The following is a 15,224-nucleotide window of genomic DNA, read 5'->3' as shown; positions in this document are numbered from 1 at the left end:
ACAAAGGTAGGAAAACCCTGTGTTGTTGCTTCATGACTAGGGTCCAAGTAAACAGAGAAGTGGGAAAAAAATCCAGAATGAACGTGTGAGGTGTGTTAGAAACTACTGAAAATTGAGTTCAGAGAACTTTTATTTCCCCTGAGGTCAAAACATTAATGAGTTAACAGTGCAGTTTGATGATGTGCCCATGTATCCTGCTGTCATTGTCATTCTAGATGGAAGAGTCATTGACTTGAAATACCTTTTTAGCCCCAGAAAAGAAAGACTTTGAGTGCTGGACAAACCTAAACCACTTTGTAAAGAATCATCGTTTTTCAGATTCCAAATGTAAATAAATAAAACATATGTTTGACACACCAGCTTTCAACAACTTCCTTGAAACAAGTTTTCTTGTGAAATCTAAATCCAAAAAAATGTTTTAATTTAAATTGCCAGGTGATTTTTGGATAATTTGGGGAAAAAAAAACTGAAACAAAGAATACCTGAAAATAATTGAACCAAGGATCCAGATCATTCATGCCATTCACACACACAAGCATGCCAATAGTAGCATCATATTAAATGTAGACATCAACTAAGTATAAAATCAAATAACCAAGATGGACATGCCAAAAAAATAAATTCCAAGCCCAGGTTTCAGAGTCGATAATTAGATGATTAAGTATAAGAGATTGCCAGAAGGCAATCAAACTTTATTAGCCAGGCTCCAAACTCAAATTGAGACATGATTTGGAGGTGCCGGTGTTGGACTGGGGTGGACAAAGTTAAAAATCACACAACACCAGGTTATAGTTCAACAAGTGGAAGCACTAGCTTTCGGAGAGCCACTCCTTCATCAGGTGGTTGTGGAGCACACGATTGTAAGACACAGAATTTATAGCAAAAATTTACAGTGTGATGTAACTGAAATTATACATTGAAAAATACCCTGAATAATTTCCTAATGAAGGAGCAGCGCACTGAAAGCTTGTACTGCCAATTAAACCTGTTGGACTATAACCTGGTGTGTGATTTTTAAAGTTGAGACACAAATTAGTTGCGGCTTACACCAAAATAATACTAAGGTTAGTTGTTAAGAGGGAATGAATAAAATTAAAGATCTCAAATATAAAACATTTTTTTTAAAAAAGAGGATTTCTGTTTCCTTAAATAGTTGTATAAATTTGCTTAATATGAATTTATCCAACACAGTCACTATAATGAAAAAAATCCATGCCAGTCATCTCTTTTGTCTGCATTTTCACAACGGGGTTTTTCTCTCTCTCTGTGACGGGAAACCAAAAACTGCATGAAATTTCCCCCAAATTCTAAAAGCATTAATTCAGTGCACTTCAACATAATTTGAGACAACTGTTTATGAGCAAGACATGCAACAAGGTACTGCATTAAACAAGTCCTGAGATTAACAATCTATGCTAGCCAATTCTCAGTAAAACAAAACTAAAATAATTTTCCTGTGGACGTCTCATCATTTGTTTAAAAATCTCTCTTATTATCATAAAACAAGGGATTTTCATTTGAAACCTCAAATTAAAAACTCAAGTACTGCAACAGTTTCGAGTAGCACTATCACAATAATACATAGAGAAAGGTTCTCCACAACACATATGCTGGGAATTACAGGTATACATGTTAACTCTGTTCATTTGACAGAATAATAGCTGCAGAAAAACAGATTTCAACCTCAAACTTGTGAGGCTGAAAACAAAGGAGTTAAGAATGCTAAATAAATAATTAATAATCTAATTTAAATTAATAAACTACAAATTAATTTGCTCTGCAGTGAGTTTTATTATTGATTTTTTCATTCCATTATATTTAGAACTTTCCTTTTGACACTCGAGTAAATGGTTACTCCAGCTGAAAACAAATGCATTTTTGAGCAACTCCATGTTTAACAAGTCCTTCAAAGAAAAGTATGAAAACAGATCCACCTGATGTTGCCCAAAAGTGTAAAAGCTACTTTACTGTAGTATTAATAACATTCAAATAGAATCTCTGGATGTTAAAACCAATCTTGAAACATGATTGCCATCATCAACCTCAGCATTTACTAAGGAATTTTAGGGTTAAAGGAATTAAAGGATGTGGGGAGAAAGCAGGAACAAGGCACTAAGTTAAATGATCAGTCCTGATCATAATCAATGCAGGAGCAGGCTCATGGAGTTGAATGGCCTATTCCTGTTTCTACTCTCTTTATTTCTATGTTTTGTCCATCTCTAGTTGTTCTTTGAAAAGTAGTGAACAGGGTTTTGAACAACTGTGGTTCATGTGATGAAAATATTCTCTATTAGATTTATGGTGAAGACGTGCTGTCAGTGATAGAAGGATTAACAAAACATGTCCAAATTGGAATAGTTTTTCATCAATGTCTGATGATGCAAAAGTTAGAGACTTTGTTGCCATTTTACAAAACGGTTGTCAGAAACTAATTTCTCTGAAAACATCACTTTCTGGCATTTATGTGGCATGAATGTTAATTTCCATTTGAGAGTTTAAGGTTGGGTCTTTTCCAAGTCTTGCTGCATTCTGGCATCTGCTTCAGTAACCAAGGAATCACAACTAGAATCACAACTGGAATGTCCAAGTGTAGATGGTGCAAATTATATCAAATAAGCTGTGGAAAGTATAAAATCAATTACTCATATCTTAAAATCAAACAATTGATGTTGAACTACCACAACTATCTTGCTTTGCAATAGATGTCTCTCCAGCTTTTGGAAAACTTTCCAAAATGATCACCCCACAACACCTCACCTATCCTGCACAGTTCCCATAGACCTCAATTTTGTGAGGATTTCTTGGGCCCACATTCAGTCTAAAGTTGCTTTGACTTAAAGGGCAGTAGATTTCATTTAATCTCTACTTCATGTTTCAAATATGGTTTGGAAAAGCTGTACACTGATTATTGATGATTTTGTACCTCCTGCTCACAGAATTGATGATTCCTTATAATGCTTTGCTGGTGACTTGGAATTGACTGCCAGACAATGGATAGAGGACTTGCATTTGTCCTGTATTTGTCCTAATTTTCTATAAAGGTTGGGTAGACATATATGTGTCCTAACCAGACTGGAATACATTAGATGAGGGCTTTGGAATTAGAACATTCACTGAATTGTCTACTAACTAGTTATTTCAGGTTTTTCAAATTTAACTTGACAAACTGCCATGATGGATTATGAATTTTCATTATCTGCATAATTAGTGCAGTAACTTAAGCACTGTGCTACAGTACCCATAAGGAGTGACTAGGTAAAAAAAGAAAATTAACAAACACAATTTTGAAAATAATGTTTTGATGACCTTTTGAAACAAATTCCAAATTTACCCTCCACCGTGCAGTGAACAGAATTAAGTAGTTATAAAAGGAATTCCATTTCAGAAAAAAAAACCAATCTTCTTGTTTGAGTGCATATTTCGAGTGCATAATCCTCTAAAACTATTTGTCCAAAAGTGATATTTTCAATATATTACTCTACTAGTACCCTTTGTGTGCAGGTAATAGCCTTACAGATCTGTTTATGTTCTTTAGATATTGAAGTAACTTACACACCGACTGCATCAAACAGCAAGAATCAGAGAGCAAATGGCCACTCCACTTCCCAAGGAAGAAAGAAAGCTACACCTGAAGGCATGAGCTTCAATAATAATAAAAACTAACATATCTTTAACATGATTGATACAAATTAAAGACTTCCTGAAGTAACTTACTTACCTAATTGCCTAATTTCCATGTCAATGGAACATGGAACATGCTTGCTTAAAATAAAACATTGCCCGTGTGCAATCAATTCAATAGTTTGGAACAAACACTTCTTCATAAGTGGCTTATGGAAATATCTTTTGAAGCCATATCAGAATTTTTTTAAGTATAAAGGAGCAATTTCAAGTTTCAGAAGAGAAAAATAAAACTTACTTTTCTAGCTCCACAACATTAAACTTCCACCAGGTTTCTGGCTCTCGAAAACTCAAGCTGTAACACCGTTCCACAGCCTGTGCAGGATAACAGCCATCAGCATTATGATTAAGAATTTCAGAGGTGAATAATTACATGCTAAACAATTTCACATATAAAAATATTACACACTCAATATTTTCAATGAAAACTGCATGGAATGTAGATTTCAAAGTTTCAGGAATATGTCTTAATTTGCAATTTAATGTCAGAGAGTTTAAACATACAAACTTTATTCAAGTTACTTTATTGAAATGAATGCAAATCATTTCAACAAATTCCAACTGATGTAAACGAATAAGGAAAATTTGTAACTAACTCAGCACTTTTAACAATATAAAGTACATATAGTGTTACGACTCTGTGGAAAATCAAATGCTGGAAGGCAAGCCTTGCTATTTCCAGAGTTGTCAAAAATTTGAAGATTTTAAAAGTCACAAGATTCCCTAATTTACCCGATTTTCAAACCCAGATTAATAGAAAGGTCAGACAAGTATGAGCAGCAGCTGGAATGAAACGCAGTAGAACAGGTGAATGGCATTGGGGCTTCCTGTTTCAAAGCCTAATTAATGAGACCCCGATCAGACTCAGTCTGAGCAGCAGTGGGAGCAGAGTACTGAACAGCAAACCTTTAATGAACCTAGAGGTGAAGCTTTGAAGTAATGACAAATTTTGAAAAGTGATGCGGGGCAAAAGGAAGCAGCAGGATAGGTGATTAAGGTCTGGAGAGTATAGTTAAAGAACTCAAGTTAAGGTTGTTATCGTTAAGATTAAATTTAAAAAATGAGCAATCAAGACACAGCTGAGTGAGATGTGTGACCTGTCATATGTGGGAAGTAATCGATCCAGAATGAAAACTGCAGCAGAGCATGCTAGGTGCAGCATTAGGCTGCCCTGAAAATAAAGCTACAAACCTTGTGAAGTTACAAAAAAAAATTTGCATTGCATTCAGTTTAAACAGCAAGTGATAGACAGAGCTAAGCGATTCCACAACCAACAGATCAGATCTTAAATCTGTGGTCCTGCCACAGCCAGCCGTGAATGGTGGATGACAGTTAAACAACTTATTGGAGGAGTTACCTCCATAAATATCCCCATTATCAAATGATGGGAGAGGCTAGCACATCAATCCAAAAGAAAAGGGTAAAGCACGTACAACGATTTTCAGCTAGAATTGCAAAGTGAATCTCTCATCCTCCTCCAGAAGCTCCCAGCATCAACCAATTGGATTCATTTCATATGGTTTCAAGAAAGAATGGAGACACTGGACATGGCAAAGTCTCTGGGCCTTAAAAGCATTCGGCCAATACAAGTGAAAACTTGTGCTCAAGAACTTACCCCACCCCAAGCCAAACTGTTCTAGTACAGTTACAATACTGTCATCTTAAAATTGCCGAGGTTTGTCCAGCACACAAAAAGCAGGACAAATCCAATTGGGCCAACTACTATGCCATCAATTTACTTTCGAGCATGAGAAAAGTGATGGAAGGTTTCATCAATTGTATTGTCAAGCAGCAGATGCTCAGCAATAACTTGCTCACCAACGCCCACTTCAAATTCCGCCAGGGCCACTCAGCTTCTGATAACCTTGAGTCAAATATGGACAAAAGAGCTGAATTCCAAAAGAGATGCCCTTGGCATCAAGACTGCACTTGATGAAGTATGACATTAAGGAATTGGAACCAACTGGAATCAGGAGAAAACTCTGAGCTGATTGGAGTCATATCTGGCAAAAAGATAGTTATAGTTGTTAAGCAGTTAGTCACCTCAGTTCTAGGACATTTTTTGCATGAGTTCCTCAAGTGAGAAATTTTCTAATCAAACTGCTACTTAGTGATGTTGTGACACACCTCTAGAGTAGATGGGATCTAAACCCAGGACTCTGGCACAGAGGGAGGGACACTAACCCTGTGCCCAACAGCCCAGCCATTAATGAGTGAAGGCAAAGAGAACGCCTTTTACTTTGAGGGTAATTAACTTTTGGAACTGTCTACCCGGGAGGTATATGATAGCTTAGACTTTGGCCAAAACTCATTGAACTGTCCAGTCAGATGTGATGGCACTATGTGACAGAAACCGGTTCAATATGCTGTTCATATCCTTATGGATACTTATTCTCTTAAAATTCATCCTACTTAGGGATATTATGACATCTCTAGAGCAGGCAGGACTTGGACCAGAGTCTCTGGCTCAGTAGCATGAACAAAAACCCCTGTCATTCTTTGCAGCCAAAGAGCCAATCGACAGCCATGTGGATAACCTACACTAGCCTGGGTGGGAGAAAGTAAGGACTGCAGACGCTGGAGATCAGAGATGAAAAGTGTGGTGCTGGAAAAGCACAGCAGGTCAAGCAGCATCTGAGGAGCAGGAGAACAACAACTCTCCTGCTTCTGGGATGCTGCGTGACCTGCTGTGCTTTTCTAGCACCACACGTTTTGAGTATTCTGGGTAATCTTGAAGCACTAATCTTTCAGTTAACGGGCAAGCACATTGAACACTTGCACCACAAACAAACATTAGTTCCTTAGGGAGTGAAGTCTGCAGTCCAACCATCTTCAGCTGCTTCATCAACAATTTCGCCTCCAGCATAATGTCAGAAGTGAGGTTGATCACTGATGAATGCACAACATTCAGCTTCATTTACAACTCTTCAGATACTGAAGCAGTCCATAACCAAATGCAGCAAGACCTGGACAATATCCGGCTTGGGCTATAAGGTGGTAAGTGACACTTGCGCTGTATAAATGTCAGGCAATCAACTAGGAGAAAGTGAGGACTGCAGATACTGGAGAGCAGAGTCGAGTGTGTTGCTGGAAAAGCACAGCAGGTGAGGCCGCATCCAAGGAGCAGGAAAATTGATGTTTCGGGCCGGAGCCCTTCATCAGGAATGTCAGGCAATGACCATCTCCAATGAGACAATCTAACCACTGCCACTATTCAATGGCTTTACCAAAGAAACAGGAGCAGACCATCCAGCTCTTTGAGCCTGCTCTATTATTCCATACGATCATGGCTAATCAGCTTACTCAGTACCCTGTTCCTGCTTCTGCCCCATACCCTTTAATCCATTTCGGCTCAAGAACTACATCTAACTCCTTCTTGAGAGCGTTTACTGTTATGGCCTCAACTGCTTTCAGTGGCAGAGAACTCCACAGGCTCAGTACTCTGGGTGAAGAAATTTGCCCTCATTGCAGTCCTAAATACCCTATCCTGTATCCTTAGACTGTGACCCTGGTGTTAGACTTCCCAGTTATCGAGAACACCCCTCTAGTCTGTCTTATCTCGAATTGCATATGCTTTTATCCCCTCTTTTATTCTTCTAAACTCCAGTGAATATCATTCCAACTCATTTAGCAGTATGGATTTAGTTGGTCTCCATGTGTCTACCATTCCTTCAATTAACCTGATGAGCCTTAATTGCACTACCGCCATAGTCAGAACATTCATCCTAAGATACAAGAGATGAAAACTGTGCACAATAGTCCAGGGTCTTACCAAGGGCCTGTACAACTAGAGCAAGACTCCTCTATGTAAATCGCCTCACTATGAAATCCAACATACCATTTGTCTTCGTCATCGCCTGTTGGACCTCGTATGTACCGTCAGCAACAGGTATGCAAGGATACAGGTGTTTTGTTGCACCTCACTCTTTCACATTCTATTGCCATCCAAATAATAACCTGCCTTCCTATTTTCGTCACCAAAGTAGATAACCTCATATTCATTCATGTTATACTTCATCTGCCATGTATTGGCCCATGCACTCACCTTATCCAAACCACACTGATGCATCTCTGCATCCTCCTTAACAATTCATCCTCCCACTCAGTTTTGTGTTGTCTGCAGAGAGATTAATTTATTTGATGGAACTAACTGTAATGTATGTTGCAAACAGCTGGGGTCCAAGCACTAATCTTCACTGTACCACACTAGTCCATAGCTGCCACTTAAAACAGAACCTGTTTATTCCTCCTCTTTATTTCCTGCCTACCAACTAGTTCTCTTCCATTTTACCCCATGTGCTTTAAAAAATTTGTGCGCTAATTTCTTATATTGGATCTTATCGAATGCCTTCTGAAAATGTAAATAAACTATATCCTTGCCCAGTGAAGCAGTTTTTAAGGCAAAGATATTTAGATTTTGAACAGTAAATGAATTAAGGGTTATGGTGGGCAGGTGGGTAAGTGGAGCTGAGTCCACGAAAAGATCAGCCATGATCTTATTGAATAGTGGAGTAGGCTTGATGGGCCAAAAGGCCTACTTCTGCTCCTGTTTCTTATGTACTTACATTCCCCTTTATCAACTGTATCATTTACAATCTCAAAGAATTCCAACAGATTTGTCAAGCATCATTTCCCTTTTTGTAAATCCTTGCTGCTCTGTCCAAACCTGTCATTCTTTTCTAATCTTTTATGATGGATTCTTCCACAGTGACTGGATTACACCTCCTCCCACCCTGCAAAAATGCTATCCCTTACTCCCAATTCCTCCACCTCCACCAGATCTGCTCCCAGGAGGACCAGTTCCACCACAGAACACACCAGATGGCCTCTTCTTTGAAGACCACCATACCCCCTCCAACGCATCTCATCCACGTCCCGCACCTCTGCCCTCTAACTCCATCCCTCCAATCACAACAAGGACAGAACCCCCCTGCCCCTCCCGGTCCTCACCATCCACCCACTAATCTCTGTATACATCACATCATCAGCCAACATTTCCGCCACCTACAAACAGACCCCATCACTAGAGATATATTTCCCTCCTACCCCTATCCACTCTCTGTAAAGACCATTCCCTCCGCGACTACCAGGTCAAGTCCACGCCCCTGACAACCCACCCTCCCTTCCTGGCACCTTCCCCTGCCACCGTAGGAATTGCAAAACCTGCGCCCACACCAACCCTACCAACTCCACCCCCCCACCCCGCCCCTCAGTTTTGTCCAAGACCCCAAAAGAGCCTTCCACATCCATTAAAGTCTCACCTGCACTTCCACACGTTATTTATTGTATCCGTTACTCCCAATGCGGTCTCCTCTACATTGGGGAGACTGGATACCTAAATGCATTGCACTTCAGAGTAGACCTCTGGGACACCCGCACCATTCAACCCCACTGCTCCCTCCCACTCTGCCGGGGACATGCAGGTCCTGGGCCTCCTCCATCACCACTCCCTTACCACCCGATGCCTGGAGGAAGAAAGCCTCATCTTCCATCTCGGGACCCTTCAACCCCATGGCATCAACGCGGACTTCACTGGTTTCCTAATTTCACCCCCCCCATCCCGCCACCTTACCCCAGCTCCAACCTTCTAGCTCAGCACCATTCTTATGAACTGTCCCACCTCTCAATCTTCCTTCCCAACTATCCACTCTACCCTCCTCTCCGACTCATCACCTTTACCTCCACCTCTGTCCACCTACAGCACTCTCAGCTACCTTCTCCCCAGCCCCACCCCCCTCCTCCCATTTCTCTCCACCCCAGAGGCTCCCAGCCTCATTCCTGATGAAGGGCTTTTGTCCAAAACATTGATTTTCCTACTCCTCGGATGCAGCCTGAACTAATCTGCAGTACCCACATTCATCTCGCATTTCCCTACTACCGATATCAGGTTACCTAGCTCATAATTTCCTATTTTGCCTTACCTCCTTTTTCAAAAAAGTGTGATTACATGATTCACTGTCCAATTCATGGGAACTGTTCTCGAGTCTAAAGAATCTTCAAAGAGGGCCACCAATGCATCCACTATTTCTCAGGCCATTTCCAAAGTACTCTGGGATGTAGATTATGTGGTCCTGGGCATTTGAAGGCCTTTAATCCCATAAATTTCCCCAATGCCATTTCCTACTAATACTCTTTCCCTTAGTTCCTCTTTCTCACTAGAATGTGTGTTCCTCAACATTTTTGGGATGTCATTTAGTGCTCCATTGCAGTGACAGGTCCAAAATGGAGGTATGCTGTCCCTTTGTTCTCCATAATAACTTCCTTTGTATCTGACTACTAAGGGACTTATATTTGTCTACACTATTGTTAGTCTCTTCACATTCTTATGAACGCTTTTAAAGTTAGTTTGCATGTTTCCTGCAAGTTTACTCTCCTACTCTATTTTTCCCCACATAATCAACTTCTTTGTCCTCATGTGCTGAAATCGAAACTACTCCCAATCCTCAGCAATGTTGCTTTTTTGGCCAACTTGTATGGCCCTTCTCTGGATATAATATCGTGTTAGCTATAGCAATGTCACCTTTCAATGTTATTTTTAATCCCAGAGGGGAATGAATGCTCTTTTAACTGTTTACCATTGCCTATCCATTGTCACTGCTTTAAGTGGTGCTCCTTAATCTGTCATCGCCAGTTCTCAACGCTTACTATCACTGATTCCCCTACTACCAACATCCTGTGACCTGAAACTTAACTGGATGAGCTACATAATAAGCTGTTTGGAGGCTGGGAAACATGCAGCAGATAAATACCCTCCTGACTCCCCAAAGCCTGCCCACCATCTACAAAACACAGGTCAGGAGTGTGATGGAATACTCTCCACTTATTTCGTGGATGCAGCTCCAACAAGACTCAAAAAGCTTAACACCATCCAGGACAAATCAGATCATTTGACAGGCACCATAGTCGCATCCCTTCATCACCAAAGGTCAGTAGCAGCTGTGTGCACCTTTTCCAACATGCACTGAAGCAATTCACCAAAGCTCCTGAAGCAGAAACTTCCAAATCCACAACCATTTCCATCTTGAAGCACAATGGTGACAGGTACATGGGAACACCACCAACTACAAGCTCCCTCCAAGCTGTTAATGAGCCAGACTTGGAAATATATCGATGTTCTTTCAATGTCACTTGGCAGAATTCTGGAATTCCCTCCCTCAGGGCATTGAGAGTCTACCAATAGCATTGGGACTGAAACAGCCGAAGATAGCTCACCACCACCTTCTCATGGGCAACACAGAATGCACACTAAATGAAGCCCCAACCAGCAACACCCACATCTAGGATTGAATAAAATAAATTTTAAAAACTCTTTCAAACATTGTTTTTTAAAAACTGCTTTCTCTCACTTCAGTCCCCAGTTTTTAACCCACAAAAATAGAAAGAGTTCTTCCAGTAGTGTAAGTCAACCTTAGAAGTGTCAAGTGTTTACATACAAAGCTGTATGAAGTAAATGCATCCTTTCTATAAAAATGCTCATTTAATTTCCAATGACAAGTAGCCAGAAACAACAGACATTTACTTCTAGCATATTTCACAAGTACACATATAACTTACCATTTGCGCATATGGTTTCATTTCCCATGCCTGGATATTAGTATTGTCTATAATTATAGGTGATCTGCCTTCATCCATTGACTGTTTAGCTGTTTGAAAAAAATATGAATTACATTTGTGTCAGAAACATAATTTATTTACAACTGAAGTGCTTCTCTTTATTTAAAATGTAATTCTCACAGAATTGAAAACTTCAATTCCCCTTCATCAATGCTCTCTCATATTCTCAACACTTACCAAAGCTTTTGGTTTGGAGGTGCCGGTTGGACTGGAGTGTATAAAGTTAAAAATCACACAATCCCAAGTTCTAGTCCACCAGGTTTATTTGGAAGCACTAGCTTTCAGAGTGCTGCTCCTTGATCAGGTGGTTGTGGAGAATAAGATCGTAAGACATGGAATTTATAGCAAAAGTTTATTATGTGATGTAACAAATTATATATTGAAAAAAACCTGGATTGTTTGTGAAGTCTCTTACCTTTTAGGATGACCATTGTGGTTTCAGTTCTTTCATGCGTAAATCCCAGAACATTTTAAAGTTACATTCTCAAGTGAACTTTAACAATAGATGCCATGTCAGCTGAGATATCGCATTCAAGGTATGAGGCTGTCTGTACCCCAATTTTCAGACTGATTCTATTTCTAAGTAAGGGACTTACAGAATCTTACATGGATTTATGTAATTTTTGAGTAAAATATAATTCTCCAAATACAAATTCATCCCACAAACTTGTGTGTGTGTGTGTGTGTGTATGTTGGGGAGGTAGGAGTGTCTACGAGAGTATGTGTGTATGTGAGAGAGTGAGAGTGTAAAGGAGTAAAAGTCTATGCGAGGATGCATGTGTGGGTGAGAGTATGGGAGTGATTGTATGAACGTCGGAGACAGAAGGTCTGTAGGAGTGCATGCGCCCGTGCCTATGCTTCTGTGTGTGTAGGAGTGTGTCTGCGTGCGTGTGTGTATGTATGGTGTAGTGCAGTGGGGTCACCTGTAGTGTGACATGAACCCAAGGTTCCGATTGAGGCCACCCCCATAAGTACCAAACTTGGTAATCAGCCTCCGCTTGGCCACTTTGTGTTGCTGCCTGTCCCGAAGTCTGCCTTGGAGAATGGTTACCCAAAGGCCCGAGGTTGAATATCCTGGATCGCTGAAGTGTTCTCCGACTGTAAGAAAACACTCTTGGCTAATGATTGTTGCGTAGTGTCCATTCATCCATTACCATAGCCTCTGCTTGGTCTTGCCAATGTACCATGCCTCAGGGCATCCTTGCCTACAGCATATAAGATAGACAATGTTGGCGGAGTCACAAGTACCTGCCACATACATGGTGTAATATCAGTGTCGACACTCTGACACGTCTAGCAGCGACTATCATGACAAGGTTGTATGGTGTTGTCCTGAAAGCAGAGCAGTTTGCTGCAAACAATGCAGCAATGATCTCTTTGTGGGTTGGTGGTTGTTTAAAAGGTGAGAAGTCGAGACGTGGGGAAGGTCTTGGTGAGGGGCTCATCCTCACTGAAAATGTGTTGCAGGCTGCGAAGAACATGGCACAGTTTCTCGGCCCCTGGAAAGTCCTGTCAGCTTCAGCTCGGTGTCTGTCTCCTGAGGTCGTCATTATGGTTTATTCCTGGTTCGACTGGTCCGTGGGTGCTGAGTTTCGTATGAAATCTGTAGTGTCATGACAGAAGCTGGGGGTCCCCTGTACAATTGGGTTCAAGATGCCTTTGACATAGCCAGAAAAGTTCTCACGCAAGGTCCAATTGTCTGATATGACGGAACGTCCTGGTGTGGTGGCTTTATGTATCTTCATAAGGCAGTAGAAGTCGCCTACGCAAGAAGTATGTGAGATGAGGGTGTGTAGGGAACTCTGAAGGACTGGATTCAAAGTCCTGATCAATGTGTTTAGGTACAGGTGTGCTCTTTCGTCAGATCAGCCAGTAGTTGCCTGTAGTGTTCCCGGTTGTTTAATTGTCAGTACACTTCATTGCAGTAATCTGTTCTATTCTGAATGACGATGGCTCCTCCTTTATCTGCTATTCCCTGGTGCATTCTTGCAGGCAACACCTTGATCATAGTCCTTTTACTAATCAATCAATTCCCTGTTCCAATGTTGGTTTACTTGCATTTTCCTAATGTATGCAAGATGAAAAACTTTGACTAAATGCTTTTTCCAGCTATACTCAATCTTTTAACATTTAATACACAATTCCTCCAACAAATATGCTCATATAAAGCTATATATACCAGATTTTTAAAATAAAGATTTGATTCAAATCCCTCATGGCAACCTGTTATCTCCGTCTCCACAGCATTAGCCTTGTCCTGTGGACTACCAGTCCAGTAAGATTACAACTGTGCCAACGTCTCCCCTAAGAAGAGAAACATCTGCCCACAAGGTATACAAACTTATATTTCTCACCAACAATTGCAGTTTTTTTTCCATTCTTCCATCACTGTGGTAAAAGGGAGCAATCCCCTCGAGACGGTGGCTCAGGTGATTAGCACTGCTTCCTCACAGTGCCAGAGACCTGGGCTCAATTCCCGCCTTATGCAACTGGCTGTGTGGAGTTTGCACATTCTCCCCGTGTCTGCGTGGGTTTCCTCCGGGTGCTCTGGTTTCCTCCCACAGTCCAAAGATATGCAGGTTGGGTGAATTGGCCGTGCTAAATTGCCCATAGTGTTAGGTGGATTAGTCAGGGGTAAATATAGGGATGTGGGTTTCTCTTCGAAGGACCTGTTTCCACACTGTAGGTAATCTAATCTAATCTAATTAAACAAAACACCCAAAGAAAATAGTCTAAATGAACTAAGTAACATTTCGGACTTTCTAGAGCTGGAGAAATTCCATATTGAAGTTCACTAGACAATCATCATATTCTAAAACCCTGTGTAAAAGCAAAAGCTACAGCACAGGATGAAGTACCAGAAAATTAAGTTCACACGCATAAGGTTATTATTGATAAACAAATTCTTTCTGGCCTGAATTGAGAAAAGGGTGATAATTAAGATTGAGACATTTTCTTTTAAAAAAACTAGCTTCACTGTTAGCTATCATTACATATTTGAAACTAACTTGAAAGAATCTACACCATTTTCATGATAGCATCAAGCTTACACATTATCAAATTTCTATATAATTAATCTGATTCAAAACTGAAAGTCAAACAATCTTAACTACAGTCACAAATAACTTCTTGCATCTATCCTGAATTTTTCATTATTTAACCAATGCAATGCCAACCTTGCTTGCAGCTTTAAACAAAGCACTGTTCTAAACCAAAAAAATGAAAAAAAGATGCAGAACACTGCAGAATACAGTTTACAGGTTGTATACCCAAGTTTCAGTGCAAGTTATTAGAAGCTGAGGCTGTTTGTCCTTTTGGAAAAATCTACAATTGGGGTCACAAATTAACAATTAAAGATCATCCTCTTAAATTGGAAATAAAGGATACTTTTCCCAGAGGATCCTGTGACTTTGCAATTCTCCACCCCAGAGAGGAGTGGAGGTGACATCATTGAATATATTCAAAGTTAAGTTCGATAGATTTTGGAACAACAATAAAAGTTCAAAGGCCTCAATCTAATCAGCCACAATCTCACTGAATAGCAGAACAGCCTTAATGTCCAAGGGGGTCAACTCCATCTCCTATGATCACAATACTAAAGGCAGTGAAACCTGTATCGAACCGACTATTGTGGTGAAACTCACCAGATAATTATTCAATGGGTAAGCACAGTTAAAGAAAAGGTAGATCCCTGTGGTTTATGTTCAACAAAGAATTGGGCAATTACAAAGTTAACGGAATCATATTAGAAGAGAGAGTCTCCGTATGAATAGAAGCTATATTAGATTCAATATTTATGTACAGTACAGAAGCAAACAAACCAAACAGAATAAATCTCAGACTAAGCATTTTGCTAAACTGAAATCAAATATATTTACGATAGTAACAGTCAAGTGTTCAATTCTAAACAGTGCTGGAGAAATGCCTGA

The 15,224-nt window shown here is 40.2% G+C and overlaps 1 protein-coding gene across 3 annotated transcripts in view; it reads right to left on the bottom strand.

Moving 5' to 3' along the window:
• LOC140481289 (uncharacterized) overlaps positions 1-15,224 on the bottom strand; it is an 88,560-nt gene that overhangs the window by 57,312 nt on the left and 16,024 nt on the right. For all 3 annotated transcript variants that reach the window (XM_072577234.1, XM_072577233.1, XM_072577235.1), the window contains exons 4-5: positions 11,236-11,324; positions 3,920-3,996 (exon numbers count right to left, since the gene is read on the bottom strand). In XM_072577234.1, the coding sequence (XP_072433335.1) occupies positions 3,920-3,996; positions 11,236-11,324 (166 nt within the window). The remainder of the gene's footprint in view (positions 1-3,919; positions 3,997-11,235; positions 11,325-15,224) is intronic.

The sequence above is a fragment of the Chiloscyllium punctatum genome, chromosome 9 (assembly GCF_047496795.1).
Source record: "Chiloscyllium punctatum isolate Juve2018m chromosome 9, sChiPun1.3, whole genome shotgun sequence".
NCBI classification, from domain to species: domain Eukaryota; kingdom Metazoa; phylum Chordata; class Chondrichthyes; order Orectolobiformes; family Hemiscylliidae; genus Chiloscyllium; species Chiloscyllium punctatum.
Note: the sequence above shows the minus strand (reverse complement) of the source record. Positions and strands in the feature narration are given on the sequence as shown.